Source organism: Clytia hemisphaerica, unplaced genomic scaffold (assembly GCF_902728285.1).
Source record: "Clytia hemisphaerica strain Z4C2 unplaced genomic scaffold, Clytia hemisphaerica genome assembly, whole genome shotgun sequence".
NCBI classification, from domain to species: Eukaryota; Metazoa; Cnidaria; class Hydrozoa; order Leptothecata; family Clytiidae; genus Clytia; species Clytia hemisphaerica.
In genome coordinates this window covers 1,124,775-1,143,916 of record NW_027103253.1, presented here as the reverse complement: position 1 = coordinate 1,143,916, position 19,142 = coordinate 1,124,775, and the positions used below count along the sequence as shown (strand labels likewise).

The window sequence follows — 19,142 nt, the reverse complement described above, 5'->3', positions numbered from 1 at the left end:
ATCTGCATTAATTTATGCAAAATTAAACACCTTTTTTGACCACATTTGCCAAATTTTTGTCAATTGAATGCAAAATAATTGGCAATCAGGGCAAAAATGGTAATTGAAAAGTACCGTAAGTTGGTCTAATGTCGACATCCGTCTTCTAATTTCGACACCCTTCTTTAGAGATAGGAACAATAGAAACTGAGGAAGGTCGGAATCGCTGATTGACTTTGATTAGCGCGATGAGAGGAAAAATCTTTAGTCTATCAGTGATTTTGACCTACTTATTATTCCTATCTATAAAGAAGGATGTCGAAATTAGAAGACGGATGTCGACATTAGACCAACTTACGGTAATCGAAATGATTGAACAAATCGAAAATGCCATAATTACATCATCATCCTTCTTCCTTTCTTTACGTCTTCCTTTTCTTTTGTTTAGCAATGCAAAAGGTCTATACGAAAGCATCCAACGGGAACTCCCATCCAACGAGGACCTTTTTTTAAATATCTGTTTCCAAGACATAGCCTTCCTGGAAAATTTGATCTGTTGGCCGAATATTTCAAAAATCTTATTCCTAGAAATGAAGATCTGTTTCTCCGCAAAACCTAAATTTTTAATCTCAAAGTATCTTTCCTAGAAAATTTGATCTGTTTCCACAATTTTTAGAATTAAAATTTTGATCTGTTTTCCCAAATAGGATGTCTGTTTCCCTCTCCTGGAAATTTTCATCTGTTTCCCTTTCTTTTTGTTATTGATATCTGTTTCCCCATAAAGTTCAATCTGTTTCCAATGCAATATCATCTTTTTTGGAAACAGATATCTGTTTCCCAATTTATTATGTCATCTCCTAGAAATATTGATCTGTTTCTCTCTGATGACGTCATCAGCTGGAGTGGGGAAACAGATAGTTTTAAGGAAAAGGTCTCTCCTAGAAAATCAGATCTGTTTCCCCATTTTTCAAAAAAGGCTCTCTCCTGGAAAAGGGAAACAGAATTTCGGGGAAATGGGCTTGTTGGCTGCTTCTGTCTATATCATCAGATTCGGAATGACAGAGGGACAGACATGCTAACGCACATTAAATTTCTGTTGAAGATAAAATCCTGAAAATAAATCTTAAAATCTTACAGTACAGTCTTACCCTGTCTTACCATCATGTTCCAAAGATCTCATTTTTGAGACTTTTTCTTTTTGAAGTTGGCCATGTTTGGTGGAGAAATCGAAAGTGAAAGCGTAAACATTTTGTTGTTGTTATGTTGAGTATCCGCGGGATTGCAGAGTGTACCCGCGGGATTGGAATTTTACCCGCGTTTTCATCGCCGAGGTTCACTTTCGAATTCTAAAATTTCCCCGCCAAAACGAGGCTACAACATAATGTAAACATTGCAAGCGAGCGGAAAAGCAAGAAGCAAGAAATCATGGAACCTGGAACCAGCAAAACTGGAAAACAAAAATACAAATTTTGGTTCGGTAAATATAAATTTAAACCCGTTATACAGTCAGGAATAGTCGCCTTATTAGGAGACGCCTCCTGATTAGGAGACCCGTCTCCTAATCAGGAGGTTCACGTCTCCTAATCAGGAGACGGGTGTAATTATCTCGTGAACGAGCAAACTGCGCATGATTTGATTGCTCCCAATGGAAAGAGCACAAAAAATTGATTCCATATGGTGATTTTCAGAAAAATCCACCGGTGGAATCAATCACAATTCTAATAATCCATAAGAACCAATCAGAAGTAAGAATCTGTCTTCTGAACAAAAGCGTCTCAAAAAGAAAAATGGCGGACATGAAAAAAATCAAGAGGGGCTTCCTTGTAGTGCTATATATTAGGATTGTGATCGATTGCACCGAGAAATTTTGATAGTTTTTTTAAAACTTTACCAATTCGAGGCTGCTCTTTCCATTAAAACTAGTTTCAAAATGCGCGGAAAAGCCTAAAGCCCTTAAAATTGAGATAAAAGTTTTATGTCTCCTAATTAGGAGACGGGTCTCCTAATCAAGCGACCCCAAGCGACCTACATGTCTCCTAATCAGGAGACGTCTCCTAATCAGGAGGCGTCTCCTAATAAGGCGACTGTTCCTGACTGTTATAGAGAGCTCCATAACAAGTTATGACATTAGTTTCCCCAGCATATAGATCTGTTTGCTTTTCTATCCGCCATCTTGAATTGTATGCAAAAAAACTGATTGAACTGTGTTTGATCATAGAGGTATAAAGAAAAACAGGAGTTGAATATGTCGGTAATTGGTCGTTAAAGTCTTTTGATTTCTTTTATAAAATGTATCAAAAGAAATTCTAATCTAAGCTCGCCCAATGAAATAGGACTTTTTAATAGAACTCAAGTTTGCTCTGAACATTCTAATTATCAGTATTGAAGATTCTAGTCTTTTAATATATGAAAATTTAGATAAAACTTCGTCCACGAAACAAGTTTATGTTCCATTTCGTTTTCCGTTTAATTTTGTTTTGAAAAGATATTTTCTCAAGCTAGAAAATGAAAATTTCTTTATAAGCACACACAATTTCAGACTCAATTTGTAGACAAAAAGTCACTGGAGAATTTTGGAGGAAAGTATCAAGCAATAGAGTTCACCTTAAAGAAAACATTGATCGAAAAATCTTATCATTTGATGAAGGATTGCCAAGTTTACAGACCTTTTTTTAGTCCAAATAATTTCTTACACTAATGTCAGAAACAATGAATCTCGTCTCATCTAATTTCTAAAGCTTAAATGAGCCAATAAGATTTCACCTATGGATAAAAGAGCTCATTAAAAATGCACGATACATGAGATTATGAGCATGCATACATCGTAACTTTTTTAATCGTAGGGCGAGCTTGGTTACAATAGCATACTTCTCCTGTTTCTTTATACCTCCATGGTTTGATTCAGCTCGCTCGTTCCCCTCTCAGACTCAGGCTGTCAGGCAGGACCCTCCCGGCACTCCGGAAACTTCCAGAGTTTTCAGGAGCAGCTAAAAAGACACTATCTTTCTCTCCGTTAAGTTCAAGGGCTCTTCTGGTGCTTCCGGAGCAAGTAATTTTTAGCACGTTCTACAAAACAAGGACCCCCTCCCGGCGCTCCAAAAACCTCCGGAGAGTTCCGGAGCAGCTAAAAAACAATGTATTTCTCTCCGGAAAGTTCCGAAGCTCTTACGGTGCTTCCGGAGCAAGTGATTTTTAACAGTCCATTACAAACTGCCATATAAACAAAACTCAACATTCTCCCAAAAGTTGTCTTTTTGATTTCCCAAACATTCGTCTTCTAAGGGGTTACTCACAGTTAGTCACACTAGGAAATTAAGCTTTCAGAAAAAACAACATCAGTCATCTACAGGATGTATTTCAACAACAAGGATGAGAGTTACCTGAATCAATTTCAAGATCCCAAGACAATCAATTAAAACTTGCAAACTTAAAATGAGACAAAATTACCGATTGCGAACGTTCAGGAGCCAAATATCAACCAACCAAATTTTGTCATTCAATTCCTGAGACAGCGCTTCGATTTTTAAGGCCTTGTTTATACGCTAAAGTAAAAATAATTCCGCACATGTAAATGGGTCATTGTTTGAGGTCCGGCAAAATTTCCGGGAAAAAGCCTATCCGGCGGTGCGCGGATCTAGGTGGGTTCCGCCTCCCCCGTAGATCTTTTTCTTGGGAAGTTGCTCTTCAAATTAGTTTTTAAGGTTGGCTTGGCTTAAATTTTTTCATCTATGGCTTAAATTTTAGGCAATTTCTCAAAGTTTTTGAAAATGTTATTTTCATTAAAAAGCGCCGGGTTATTTTTTCATGAATCCCTTTAGAAGTTTTGCGGCGCATTTTTTTGCTTGAGAGTCAAGTAAACGATATAGCGCTTTCGCAGCATTAATCTTTGATATGCATTTTGGCGGGAAGCTAGTGTGACTAACTGACTCACATATCGATTCTTCCCACGACTAACGTCAAATTGACGCGAAGGGGTGGGTGGGTTAGAGTCTTTGACGCTAAGAAATTTCACCAGAAATATCGATTTTTAATACCTTTTATTCCCTGACAAATGTTACTTTCCATATTTATATTTCTTTTCCTCCTTTTACATACCTAAATATTTGTTCGCTTCGCCATTTTACAGAAATTTTAACCAAAACAAACGGCCCGATGTTTATGTCTAATTTCCTTTTGTTCAGACGGTCTGCACGGCCCTTGAATTTCGCCGACGGTCGGTTTTTTTTTGTGAAATGCGGCTTTTCTGTTGATTAGGACTATGGAATTAACTCCGGCAACTTTCCGAAAAAAGTTTAGAAATTATCTGATTAAGCCGTAGCGAAAATAAAGATGGCTGACGAAACAACAATGAAAGTGAAGCAGAAAATTTAGAGTTTCATCGATTTTTGATAATTTTTGAACTTTGACGTTAAGAGGTGGGAGTGGGGGGGTTTTAAAATAAGCGTCAATTTGACGTTAGTCGTGGGACGAATCGATATGTGAGTGACCCCTAAAGCGTTCACTTCCACAATAATTTATGTAATTGCAATTTCGGTCAGTCCACAGTCGGCTTCAACATATACACGTGTTTTTATTTACGTAACCGAAGTGCCTAGTAAAACAATACCCCCGTAAGGGGCGAAAGAACACAGCAGATTATTTGTAAAGTAAAGAAATATCTTTTGGTATTAACAATCAAATATAATATATCATATATTATATTTCCTTAATTCAGAAATCAAAAATTCATTTTTCATTCGCGAAAAATAAAAATAAGAAAATAATGAATTAATATTACATACTAAGACGCCCCCGTCTTTTACTCTCGTTTAATTCCCGATCTCGGAACGTGCAAAACGCCCGTTCCCGCCCAATATCCACCCAATCAGCTTAAATTCACTTTAACTGTCCTTTGACTTTCAAAAAATAGTATTTAAAAATTATGAATTTATAATAATTACAAAAACAAAAAAATTGATACTTCATTAGTGAAATATTCAATAAATTCCAAGTTTCAGTTTTCAGTGGGCGTTTTTCTAGTGCTTTGTTGATCGCGCAATTTTTGCGTCACACAAACTCTCTTGGCCGCTCGTAATAATTATGCATTGCCAAATTTGGTTCTCCATTATCAAGTCAGGATCGATGGTGACGTCACCTAAAAAAGAAAGGATTTCGTCAGTTTTATGCATATATTAATTTGCGAGATATTCTATTCGCCGCGCGAGCGCACTTTTCGTAGACTAGTCGGAATACTAGTCGGATGGTAACTTTTCATCTTCGTTATTTTTTAAATGGAGCACAACCGAGAAAAAAACGAAACTTCAGAAAGTTGCGTATTTCCAGTGAGTAAACGATTCTGACAATTAACAAAATTGATGATGATGATTTTTTTTTGGTCAGGCAAATGTCTCGTATTGGGGGTTCTAGTCTTGACCCCTAAGCCTACGCGAGATTGAAGCGTTTGGGTAAACGAGACAAAACTCCAAAAAAGCTGATGTTTTGAAGCGCTTCCATGCGATCGAAATATCGCTGTTTGTGACGTATTGTTTAACATGTTTTAAAAAACCGTTTAAACATGGTTACAAAAAATATTGATATGATTGTTCAGCCATTAGCATTAATGAAATTGAATTTGTGACATTATAGAGTACCCTTCCCAGTTGGCGACCGAAATTTTTTGATTCAAATTTTTCACTTACTTTTTACTTTTTTGAAAATCCTTTTCGACCAACGGTTAGACAACTTTTAACATGATCTTCGTGTTTGTTTTGATTTTTTATTTGAGGCGATCTTCTTAGAATAAAAAACTATTGAAGCGAGTGGTATTAGTGCCCAGTTCCCGACCGATGTACCAGTCTGCGATTCAATATACCGGTTTCCCTTGTTATTTCAATCCGGAGCTAAAAACTTTGCATTGGAGCTGTCAAGTTAAAGACCGCGGGCATGCCCCTTGAATGTTTTGATCGCAATGTAAAGTCTTCTTTTTTTCTCTTCGTGTCTGGAATGTTTTGATCGCAATGTAGAGTATTCTTTTTCATTTTTTGAGTTTGGTCGGTCGCAGACTGGACGTCAAATTTCGAAGCTGATTGCATCAACATTTTTATCAATATTTCACACGAAGGAAACTGTATCGAGCTGATTTTAACAGAAATGCTTTCTAACATACTCATTGTTTTGGACAAGTATTTTTTGGAGTCGGAGTTGAAGTGTTTTTTCTTACGGAGTTGAAGCTCTTTGTCCACAGGTAGCCATTTTTTATTTTTTTTGAAAAATCCGGCTTATTCGTGTGCTTCCGTGCAAAGTTGGATCTTTCGGATTCTACTCGTTTTTTTCTAAAACTTTTTTTACACAGTACGGGAAATAGGTCAAGGCAGATAACTACCAAAAGAAATTCTCTAGAGGTTTGTTTTTGTATGACTTTTCTGGGTTCAACTAGACCGGTCGCCAACTGGGCAGGGGACTCTATTCGGAAGCATGGTAGAAATATGGAAAAAATTAAAAAAACGTGAGGTTTCACTTCCATGAGTCGGCTGATTTTTTAAAAATACGCTCGTGTGCAGTTAGTTTTCAAATGATTAGCACAGCGAGCGCTATCATAAGACCAGACCAATTGCCGAAAATCTACCTCCGGAACACCGGAAGTGCTCCGGAATCTTTTCAGTGTTCGGGAGCATGAAAAAAACAGCACTTTTTGCTCCGGACGTTTCCGGAGCGCCGGGAGGGTCCTTTTAAACATGGTTAAAAGAAAATGTTTTAATAACATATTACAGACTTATGATGATGAGGATGATGGTTCAGCCATTAATGAAATTGAATTTGTCACATTATATTCCAAAGCATCACTGGTCAAAATTTCGAAAAAATAAAAAAACGTGAGGCTGCACTACCCATGAGCATCAGTTGGCTTTTTCTTTTTTAGTACGTACACAGTTAGTTTTCACATGATTAGCAGTGAGCGCTATGGTAATTACATCGCAGATATCTTGCTCTGGAACACTGGAAGTGCATCGGAAAGCTCCGGAGTTCCGGTGCAGACCAATTGCAGAAAATTGTGCTCTGGAACATCGAAAATGTGTTCCAGAATCTTCCGGTGTTCCAGAGCACAAAAAAAACAGCACTTTTTGCTCCAGACGTTTCCAGAGCGCCAGGAGGGTCCTCCTCAGGCCAGTGTAACCTGAAACGAGAGAGATTCATCAGGGACAGTACACAGGAATTTATCAAGTTGATGTTTGAAGGCATCCTTACTGCAGTTAGTGGGGTTTCTATTGCCAGACAGTGTCAATCAAACAACTTCGAACGAGATCGAATACTTGCGATTCGGTTGTCAAACGCTGTCGAATCTCAATCGAAAAGCCGATTCTTGAGTAATATTCAATTGTGTTTGATTGTGTTCGAGTAACGTTTGATTGGTTCGATTGATTCTAAATTACCTTTGATTGATCTTCGATTATGTTTGATTACGATTATGTACAATAAGCAGGGGGGTGTCGGTATTAAGTTGTGGGGGCCAGTGCCGGGTGGTGGTCTGATAAGGTAAGTAAAAAACAACTTAGTACATGGTACTTAGTGGTGGTCCTAATTGAAAAAAACATTTTTGCAACTTTGTATCAAGGGACTAAATTGTGGTCTCAATACCAAATATGAGGCATCAAGTTAGTATCTGGTACTCAAAATCGCCCAGATATTCACTCAATGAACAAAAGTGTGCCAAATTTCAACCAAATCCGACAATTTTTGAAGTCTCCAGGTTGCCCCGAAATTTCATCTCCTAGCTATTCTTAATTCTCATTTTTTCAAGACTAGTTTAATGTAGTTCTTTTGATTTTTTTGACAAGCTTGTTACAAATTTGTTTTTATTTGAAACTTTATTTCTTTTGATTTAAAAAAAAATTGGCTTGAAAATGATGTTTGACTTGACCTAACTTGACAGGAATTTTTCCTGAGATATTAAGGGTGGTACAGAGTGGTGTGGTATGTTTTTTAATACAGTGTTGTTAAGTTTTTAAGAAAATTTAAAGGAGGTGTACCAGAAACCAAAGACCAGAAAGTAAATTACTAAGAATTAAAGGGTGGTATACCTATTTTGAGGGGGAAAATCGACTTAGTACAGGGTACTTAACGGTGGCGTGTCATTTCTCAATGGGTACTAAGGGGTGGTATACCTATTTTAAGGGGTAGATTCAACTTAGTACCAGGGTACTAAGTGGTGGTGGCATAGGGTCCTCCAGGGTTCAGGTACCCCCAAAATTTTTAGAATTCTAAAGTAACCCGCCAACTTTGAGTTACCCCCTTTTTAATTTTTTTATTCTTAAAAATACAAAAAGTGATTTTTTGCTCTTTTGTCATTTCTGGGAAAATACTTCCATGGCGGCCAGCACTTCTTTTTCAACAAATTCAAGGGTGTCATTTTTTACTATAATTTTCCAGGGTTTCAAGAGATTTTTATATACCACAAACTTTCAAGGGTTTCTAGGGTTTTTAGTTGATCTTTGCTGGTTTTCAAAGATTTCAAGGAAATCTGTCGACAAAAGGAGAAAGGTTGAATTTTCAATTTTTGTGTAAAAGAGGGCCCTTAAATTGGCTGATAATTGATAATTTTACAACAACCCATTCCATCACCCAGACCTGTCAATCTCATATAATTCCAGTGGCACTTAACGGGTTAAAAGATAAACCCCCTAAGAATGAGTGTGGAATATCCCCTTGAGTCTCAAGGGTTCCAAAAGTATGTTTTCTCATTTTTAAGTCACTGTGATGTTTGTATCCCACGCAATGGGAAAATATTTGTATTTCTGAAAGTTAAAATGGCTGAAAATGGCCACAAAATTTGGCATTTCAAGGTTTTCAAGGGTAGATTTTTGTATTTCAAGGGTCCCCAAAATAATATTGACTTTTCAAGGGTGGTTTAAGGGTTTCAAGGAATTCAAGGGTGATGACTTCATACAAAAACAACAGCCCCCGCCCCCACTAATGAAAATGCAGGTACCCCCAAACATATCAGGTACCCCCTAAATTTAAGAATACTTCCAGGTACCTGGCTTTTTTAACTCTTTTTTTTTTAGGTACCCCAAATCTCTGGGGGGGGTGGATCCTATGTGGTGGTCTCAGATAAATTTCAAAAAACAAGAAAGTACAACTTTTTGGCACTGGTCCAGTACCACAACTTGGTACCCCCCTGCGATAAGTTTGATTGCGATTAAATTAAATTTGATCACTCCTTTAGAGCTTTTTTAGCGTGGACGGCCGAGCGCGCAAGTCCGGTGAATGATTAGCTTTTGTTCTTGTGCGGGCGAATAAAGATGAGGTGGCAATCTTATGATGAGGGCACTACTTAGTTCCCACCTTATTTTGTGCTCACAACAGAATGGTCCAAATATGGGGGTGTTTCAAAATGATAAATTATCTCATTTTGTAAGGATTTATTTTCTGAGAGATACAAATAGTATATTGAATATTATTAACTTATTTATTTAAGTATTTTTGAGCGCAATTTAAATATATGGCTGAATAAAAAGCAAATGATGGCAGTTATGTTTTTTCTTCTAACCTCTGGGAAAAGTTTTTCAATATTATACATTCCTTAAGGGGATTAATTTCAGTGAGGATTATGTTTCTCAAGTTACGCTAGTTTTTTGGGAAATCCGTGAAATTTAATCCTTCTAAAAATTAATCTTTCACAGTTTGTCCAGGTTTGTCTCCTGAAATCTTAAAAAGCCATGGGAGATTGAAAGAAAATAGTCAAAAAGGAAATTAAAATGTTTTCCGAAAAAAATACGTCTCAGGAAAATAAGTTATTGCAAATATTAATCCCCTTAAGGGACATAAAAGCCCCCGTCTTTTAGTCTCACCCAATCTCATATTTTCATATCCAAGATTATACCTAAAAACCTGACTGGGCTCTACAGGGTCTATAAGAAGGTGTTAAAGCGAAAAGTGGGATATTTGCCTCAGTGATTCAAGAGTTTCTACTAATCATTGAAAAGTAATATTTTTCCACCTCAAAATTTCCCAATTTCCAATTTTCAAAACAAAATGTGATAGATTTCTGCAAGTGAAAAAGACAATATTGGTATTTTTTGGAAATTTTGAAGATTATAGTTTAGTAAGAATATAGGTTGGTAAGATTTTGTCTACATTTTACACTGAAAAGGATCTTCTTTCTAATCTGTGGCGTGAAAAACCATTACTTTCAGCAGTTTATAAATAATATGGCAACTATTGATTTTTCTCTTTATAAGAAGCTCTCAAGAGAAATGAAAGAGCTTTTATATGTTAGAAATGATATGGGAATAACAAGACAAAAGGGTCCTTTTAATTATCTTTTTTGTTTAGATGTAAATACAAGATTTAAAATGTTCTAGTCCATATCAAAAGCAAACTCCATGACTAGAACTAAAAAAACAAACACAATTCAAGATGACTTAAACTCAAAATTTCCAAATAATGGACAGCTACTCAAGTGATAGTAGCTTTAGCACTTTCCAAAGTGAAACCAGCAGTCTCAGTGATGCAAATTCGTCACACTTATTTTCTCAACGCAGTAGTGGAAGTGCAAGTGGAGGGGGCAAGCAAACAAATGTCAAGTGTCGTTATTTTATGAACAATGGGTATTGTTTTTATGGTGACCAATGTCAATTTTCACATATCAGGCCTGGTGGTGCTAGTCCTTTGACGCACCAAAATCATGAAAGCTATGCAAGTACAAGTGAAGGTTGGCTTTCTTACTTACAAACAAACTTGATTCTAACTGATTCTACCACTGAGCTGCTACTGCTACGAGTACTCTAATTGCACTGTGGGTCAAAACATTCCTAAATAGAAAATTTCGTTGAATCAACCAACATCAAGTAGTGTTACCATTAAGGTAACACTTTTCTGATAACTCCGATCAAAATTGGCTAAATCCTCGGTTTATAAAGGTCAGCACATAATCATGGTTTCAGCCCCCCCCCCCCCGCCTTGTTAGGGATTGGGGGCTAATATTTTGCAATTCTTTGGGGTTACCTATTCATTGGGGGTACCTAGCTGTTTTGATGGAGGCTCTTGGGGCTGTGTATATTTTCCAAATTAAACATTTCAAAATTTTCAAATTATTCAGTTTTTTTACACCAGCACCCAGTTTCCCCATCCGATTCTCTTGTTTCTTTTGTTTCCCATCACGTCATCTTTTACTATATTTTTCAAATGTGATTGTTTTTATTTATAGCCGCCATCTTTATAGCATAAAAACAAAGCTTTTCTCATGCTTCAATGGGGGCACCTGAAAAGTGGGCTGAAACCATGATAGGTCGACACATAGATTGTTGTGTCTGGCATATTATTGTTGATAGTTAAACTTTTACACAACTGAAATAAAAGAAAAGAAAACCAGAAAGTTTATAAGAAGAGAACCTTCCTTCCAATAAATCTTTAACCACAGTGATTTGTTTTACATTTTGTAGATGATTCTGCTTTCCTACCATCTGCACCAACTTTTGTTCCCAAACAACCGCAATCACCTCCACAACCACCTCCACAACCACAACCACAACCACAACCACAACAACAGCAACAGCATCAGCATCAGCATCAACCACAATCGCTGCAATCAAAATTTAATGATCATCATTCAAAAAGACTTTTCAACAAACAATTTCCTTCGTCAAATAAACCTCCAAGCAATACTGATTTGTTAAATCAGCAATTTCGAAGAATGAGGATAATGCAACAAGCCAATGTAACTTGATTATGCTTTCTTTTGTACTGCTATTGGGCAGCCATCTTTTTAATCGCATCAGTACAGTTTTCGTTCATGTTCCCTATATTTTCTTTGCATCAAATGCAATCCTTTCTAACATGACCATGTCAAGATAACCTTCTAAGACATCATCTTCCTTTTTTATGGTTTTTTTTTTTAGAGTAAAGATTCTCAAGAGAACTTTCAACAAAATGATAGAGGGAACAAAACTCTGCCGCATCTACAGATACCTTCCAACAAATTTGATCAAACATCTTTCTTTATGTCTCAGCAAATGAGAATGGTCTGTCTTATCATCTTTTATTTTTTATTTATTTTTTGTGTATCCTTTGAGTTTCTCCCATAGTCTCAAAGATATCTAAACTTAGTTGTTTGTCCATTGTTATTAGACAATCTTCAATTTTCATTTACTCTCAGGAATTACTCAAACAACGCTCAGTTCTGTTGTCAGAAAACAAAGATCTTGCTGGGCTTGGTAGGTTGAAATCTTCCTAGCAGTCTGCTCAACCAAATCTTCAAGATTGTTTTTTTGCTTGTTTAATCTTGGTACAAACTTTAATTTTCACCATTAATAAAAATGTACTCTTTCATCGTAGGACTCCCAGAAAATATTGAAAACTATCACAGCCTTCATCCTTTAGAAGATATCAAAAGCCAAATTTCAGTAAGTTGGGCACTCTAAAGATTTCTGTCTGCATAGAAGAAATCTAAATACTAATTTCGAGCAAAAAATAGCAAAATTTTCAAATAATGGGAGCTAATTTCCTTGAAATCATACCTCTAAGTCCCCAATAATGAGGTTAATGTTAAAGTGAGGTTCCAAAGATAAGTAACAGCTGGTAAATCTTGTATTTTAGGCATCTCAGTCAACTTATTATTTAAGATTATTAATTAAAATTAAAATCGTAAAGAAAATACAGAACACAGAAAATCACAATTTTTTTAAAAGATTCAGTTTTTCTCATTTTTCAGGGACAAAGACTCTTTGGATATACTTCAACTTGTTATAGAGTTGTCAATTCTAAAGATGGCCTCCATTACTGTATGAGAAGGATACATGGTAAGAAGATATTCTATTTTTTTTGAAAAATCTCACAAACTAGGGAAAACTTGATGCAATAAAGATTTTCTTTGCATAGTTTTTTTATCCTCACGCTTTGATCTATTGTATTGTAATGTCTATATTTCGATTCCTTTTCAGGTTTTCGCTTATTGAATCCAAAGGCTGTGAGCAGTGTTGAGAAATGGAAGAAAGTTAGCAATTCAAATATTGTGCCTTTGAAAGAAGCTTTCTCATCTAAAGCATTTAATGACACATGTGAGTATTTGTAGTACTTCTTGAAAGTTGCTCTAAATTCAGTAAAATACATATTTTGATTATGAGCACTCATAAGATTCTTGGATATAAATTTTAAAAGTTATCTTTCATCACAAAATAAAAAAGTACACTACTCCGAGTTTCATGCTTACTGCACTTGTCAAATGTACAAATAAAATGAATCTGTTTTGAAATTCTCATTTAAAAAGCTAAAAAATGTTAAAAAGTTGAAATAATTGGTGCGATAAAAAATTGATGTGCGTATAAAAGGGTAATAAAAGGTAGATAAAAGGAATGCATAAAAATTCTATCATTAGTCCGGTGGGACTGCTTTGAAGTTTTTCAGTAGAAATTTATTTAAATGACGGCATTTTGATACTAATTCCGAACGTTTATTAATCAGGTCAAGTTCTGACGTCATAATGTGATATTTCTCTGTCAGGCACAAATTACATCGTTTTGAGCCATTTACATAAGGACGGGCGTGGTCAATTATTTCCCAGTTCAATTTAGGGGAGATATCCTTCAATTGGAGGTCCCACACGTAGTTTGAAAGTTCGGTTGATTTCTTCTTGTCTTCATTCCTGAACGTATGTTTTTGCCTTCCTCGGTATCGATGAACGTATGTTTGTGGCCATACCAACGTTGTTTGAAAGAATTGGCAGTTAAACCAATGTAGTGTTTGCCTTCCTCGGTATCGAAAATTTAAATTGGCTCTGATTTCATTGAGCACTCTGCAGCATCAATCACAAACAAATCGATTCTTGGATATAATTTAAATTAACTTTTTCCAAATTGATACACAGCTCGTTCAATTTTCAGCTTTGATTTTCATCTATCAATATTACCCTGGTGCAGAGACTGTAATGGCAAGACATTTCAAAAATATCAATACAACAAGAAGTCCCCACTCTGAATCAGCCTTCTGGCATGGAGGGAATCAAAATTCCTCTGGATCAAGTTTTGGTGGTAAAGTGACACAAAAAGTGATGCCTGAGCGTTTGATATGGAGTTATGTGATTCAATTAACCGCTGCAATTAGGCAGATACACAGTCATGGATTAAGTTGCCGTGCTATTGACCCATCTAAGGTTCTGTTGATAGGAAATTCAAGGTTTGTACATGTGTCCATTGAACTCTACTACTCGTTACTATTAATTTTCTATTATTAGTTAAGTTTCATTATACCTGGCTTCTCTGTATTCACTTCTACTCTTTCTTGCAGTAAATCACTGGGAAAATTTTACACTTTAACACTTTTTCACCAAATCCATTAAAATACCGGGTGCGCCACAAAAAAAGTCTCTCTCTTTAAAAGTAATTTTCTCGAAATCTAAAAATTTTAAAAGAACTATTCCTATTTTATTGGAAAGAAGAAAAATAAACTTAAATTTTGATGGGTCATTTATTGAATTCAATTCATTAGATCAAAAGTTATGCTCACTTGAATAAAAAAGTTACTTTTGAAAAGTGCCCAAAAACGTTAAAAATCGACCTATCAAATTATTCAGAAGCATAATTACATGATATCAGTATTTTTGTTTCAGTCATTAAAAATGATAATTAGCTATCTAAATGACCTTTTGTTATTTAAAGGAAGGTTGAATTTCAATGAAAGGAAGAAAATTCGTCAAAAAAGGCCAAAAAATCTGGTAGAATTCATAAAAATACATCAAATATGGGTTTCGAGGTAGATTCAGCCTTACATAGACTTAATCCAGTCTAGAACCAAAAATCTGAGGAAAATTTCGGTAAAACTAAATCAAATTAATTTTGATGAAGATTTTGAACCCTTTCGACCCTTCAGTTTCAAAATTCATGTGTTAGGTTCATGAAAAATGCTCTTAATCATGTAATTGCGATTGCCAAATTTAAAGTAAAAATTTGATAGGTCGATTTTTAACGTTTTCGGGCACTTTCTGAAAGTAACATTTTTATTCAATTGGACATAACTTTTGATCTAATGAATGGAATTTAATAAATGACCCATCAAAATTTAAGTCTATCTTTCTTCTTTCCAATGAAATAGGAATGATTCTTTTAAAATTTTTAGATTTCGAGAAAATTAGTTTCAAAGAGAGAAACTTTTTTGTGGCGCACCCGGTATTACTAGTAGAGAATTCTCTAGAAATCTCTTTGTTCTACAGTTTGAAACAAGCATCTTAAAACGTTTTAAAGTTGATGTTTTTTTTGTTTCTAGGTTGCGTTTGAATTGTCCTGGCATTCTGGATGTGCTAACAGATAATGAACCTACCTCACCTGCTATGGTCGTCCATTATCAAGTCTGAATACCCTTCATAAGATATAACTTTTATCTCTCATTATAAGATTTTACTAACCTCAGTTTTGTTGGTTATTTTTCTTTGTAAAGCCATAAAAAATGTTTCTAATGAAATGACTAACATCTGAACAATATAATCTGCAGTGAAGACAAATACTTTTGCACATCGATTTTTATCCAAGTTGTAGACCAAATTTTCTTTAAAGCTCATAAGGTTGATTACTTTATTTTTCTCTTCTTTACTTTTTCAGCAAGAGGATTTGGTTGCACTTGGGAAATTGATTCTAGCTTTAGCATGCTATTCAATGGAATCTGTCCAACGTGAATCGATCCAGGCGTCAATAGAGTTTGTTGCAAGGAACTATTCTAAAGACCTCAAAACCCTCATATGGTATACACTTTTTCCCATCATAGCTAATCTCGTAGAATTTTAGATATAGTAGAGAAACTGATAATTTTTAGGATGTTATTTATTTTCCTCATCTCAAGGATAGTTCTTTTTTAGGTGAAATTGTGTAATAGTAGAGGGAAATTTGTTCCTTTTTTTGAGGTCGCTCGATTTTTTTAGTCAAAGCACTTGTTATACATTTTTGGAAAGCTAAGGGGTAGGGGAATCAAAATAACTTGGGTGCCAAATTAATGAAAATTTTAGCTTGAGAAAACGTAGACCTGTTGTATATTTTGGAAAGCTCTCAAAAAATTAAGATTAGAGATATATTGCAAATATAGGTGATTTCTGTACCTAACTAGAGATATTAACCCTTAAAAACAGTGTTTTTCAGCCAGAAACAGCTTTTTTGTCCAGTTCTTGCGCTTTTGGAAGCTCAATATCTCGAGTTAGGTACTGAAATCACCTATACTCGCAATATATCACTAATCTTAATTTTCTGAGAGCTTTCCAAAAATATACAACAGGTCTCCGTTTTCTCAAGCTAAAATTTTCATTAATTTTTCACCCTATGATTTTTGCCTGAGACCGTCGTATTTGTCCGAAAATCACACCAAAGTGTGCCAAAAAAAATTGGCACCCAAGTTATTTTGATTCCCCTACCCCTTAGCTTTCCAAAAATGTATAACAAGTGCTTTGACTAAAAAAATCGAGCGATTTTACAAATTTCCCGCTACTATAATTTTAGGCCTTTTAAATAGATTTTTATACGCCATTGCTCTCCCGGAAAGTGCACTATATTTCCTATGTCTTTATTTTAGGCACTTGTTGAGCAGCAAAGTGACTTCAAATCAACATTCCATTAATGACGTCATGCCAATGATCGGAGCACGCTTTTACAGTCAACTAGACGTCACTCAATCGCGTTCAGATCTTTTGGAAAACGAGCTGTCTAAGGTTTACTCATTTTTTATCAAAGGAGACTTGGTATTTCATTTTGTCATTTATTTCGGATTTTTTTTAGCTTGTATTCTTTCATGCTTTCTATAATTTTAAATAATTTATTTGTTTAAAGGAGATGGACAATGGTCGATTACTGCGGATCCTTGCCAAACTGGGAACAATTATCGAGAGATCAGAGTTAGTCTAATTATTTGCTGCTGATTTCAATTATCAAAATATTGCACTTGAAATTTGTTGACCAGTTGAAAATTATTTAAAACGAGCTTTTATTTGGGGATTTTATAAGTTTTCTGGTCAAGTTGGCAGTCATTCACCACATCTACTTTCTTTACCATTGCAGGTTGAATATGGACGCTGAATGGTCAGAGACTGGAGACCGATATTTACTGAAACTATTTCGAGACTATTTGTTTCATCAAGTTACTGAATCTGGTGCAGCCTGGATTGATTTTGCACATATTGTGTCCACGCTTAACAAGGTACGTTTTGCAATTGAATTTTAAATTTCTAAGTCAATTCTTTATTGGTTCAGAAAATTTTACAGTTTCTTTTGGTTTCTTTTAAAATCAAGCAATTTACCGTTTGAAATTTAGTGCTAACGTCATCAAAAGAGAAAACTTTTTGAAGATGAGATAAAAAAGAATGCTTGTGAAATTTTAAAACAACAGCTCAAGCCTCTGAAAAAGAAAACCTCTCAGGGGGTATGTTTTGCCACAGAGTCATCGTCAGTTTTCTGAAAGGAAAATTAATGATATGACATTTAGGTAGAATAGAATTTCCTCTAGACCATTCCAACCAGTTACTTCTGAATACTGAAATAAAGATTGATGTGCTTCTATTTTAGCTCGACGCTGGCTCGTCAGATCGTATCTGCCTCAGTTCTCGAGATGAATTATCTATTCTTGTTGTGTCTTATCATGACCTGAAAGCTTGCTTAGAAACCGCGTTTTCAGAGCTCATTCAATCTTCAGAAATGTCTTAACATTCTAACGAAACAAAATACAAAATGGTGGTCCATGGGTATATTTATGATATATTTGCATTGTGAAAAAATGCGTACAACGATATAATTTGAACGAGAAAAAAGGAAAACTGCGTCTAATTTTTTTTTGATTGAACATACACATACAAAAAACTAGCTATGGAAGAAGTTTTTTATTTTATTTTTATTTTTCAGTTTATTGTAAAATAACAAGTCTTGTACTTTTTTGCCCTTGTATATTTATTTTTTCATCCCGTAACACAAAGAACTTTTTAGGGTACTTTAAAGAACGCGAGTACTATTACCTCGTATAAAAAAGTGAATTAATTTTTGTTGCATTTTTTCATTGGACGGAGAAAACTATATAATGTGTATATTACGTTCTGTAATTTTTATCATGGATTATTTAGTAGCATATGTACAAAAATACAATTTATTATAGTATGATATTGTATTTGTATTAAGATTTTGATCCGTAAAACTTTATCTAGCGTACATTTTTCAAAAAGCTTTTCGGAATCGCACACAGCTCCACGCTATTTTCTCGGTTTTTCAATAGCGAAATAATTCACAATTAATTTCAACTTTTCTATTACAGCCCTAAAACTGATAGATTACGGACTTTTTCTCGAATCTGTATCTTCATATATTTTGTGGAAATAATTAATTTTTTGGGTCTTCTTTTATATAGATTATATTACATAGTCGATTTTTTTGAAAAATAGTGTATAATGAACCCTCGCCAAAACGAAAATTGAGATGAAACGTTTACATATTTGTAAAATGTAATTTTTAGTACGATCTCATTAATAAGATATTAAGAAATACAAAAAATACCATAAACGGATAATTTAAAAACTTAAAAACACTTCTCTTTCTTGTTTTTGACTTCACATGGCCATAATTATACTCGAATTTTTTCAATTGGCAAAAAATATCTTTTCCACTACATATTTTTTCGAAACAAATTTAATTCAATATTTCGGCTAGGGAAAAAGGAAAAAAAATGGTTAGTAAGTGGAAAGAAATTTTTACGCGGAAATTGCCTCCATAATAATAAATACGTGGAATGATCCCACCAACAAGTAAATAAATAAGGATTTTGAAAAAACCTTGGGACTTGGGGAACATTTCCCCAATTATTCAGCATGATATTCATGACGTAATATTTTCTACGGAAATACCCCGGTTTTAGCCTAGTAGTGGCAAATTTGAGCTAGACAAAAGTTGTATAAAATTTGCCACTACTGGCTAAAACCGGGGTATTTCCGTATAAAACATTACGTCATGAATATCATGAAACCTCTAATATGTCTCGACTGCCAATTTTCAGACTCGACCTTCTTTTATTTTCAGAATTTGTGATTGAGTTATTTCGCTCGTGGGAAACTCTTGGTCTGGTACGAAGATCGTATCGACATATCATTTAATTTCCTGGAATTCCCACCGAAAGAAGAATTTTATTATGTTGCAAAACATTCGAATTTCGAACAAAATCGTTCGAAATTATGCTTT

The 19,142-nt window shown here is 35.0% G+C and overlaps 1 protein-coding gene across 2 annotated transcripts; it reads left to right on the top strand.

Moving 5' to 3' along the window:
- The first annotated feature begins 1,367 nt into the window (after nt 1-1,367).
- LOC136798275 (PAN2-PAN3 deadenylation complex subunit pan3-like) lies at nt 1,368-18,493 on the top strand. Of its 2 annotated transcripts, none has more exons than XM_067054870.1 (14): nt 1,368-1,456; nt 11,400-11,674; nt 11,856-11,978; nt 12,113-12,170; nt 12,292-12,359; nt 12,668-12,755; nt 12,897-13,013; nt 13,836-14,127; nt 15,214-15,295; nt 15,546-15,685; nt 16,504-16,639; nt 16,758-16,822; nt 16,986-17,124; nt 17,490-17,716. In XM_067054870.1, the coding sequence occupies exons 1-14, from the start codon at nt 1,405-1,407 to the stop codon at nt 17,625-17,627; spliced, it is 1,773 nt and encodes a 590-aa protein (XP_066910971.1). In that variant the 5' UTR covers nt 1,368-1,404; the 3' UTR covers nt 17,628-17,716. The 2 variants fall into 2 exon arrangements, with proteins under 2 accessions (XP_066910971.1, XP_066910962.1); XM_067054861.1 differs by lacking the exon at nt 1,368-1,456 and adding an exon at nt 10,289-10,669 and having other exon boundaries at nt 17,490-18,493.
- The last annotated feature ends 649 nt before the right edge of the window (nt 18,494-19,142 follow it).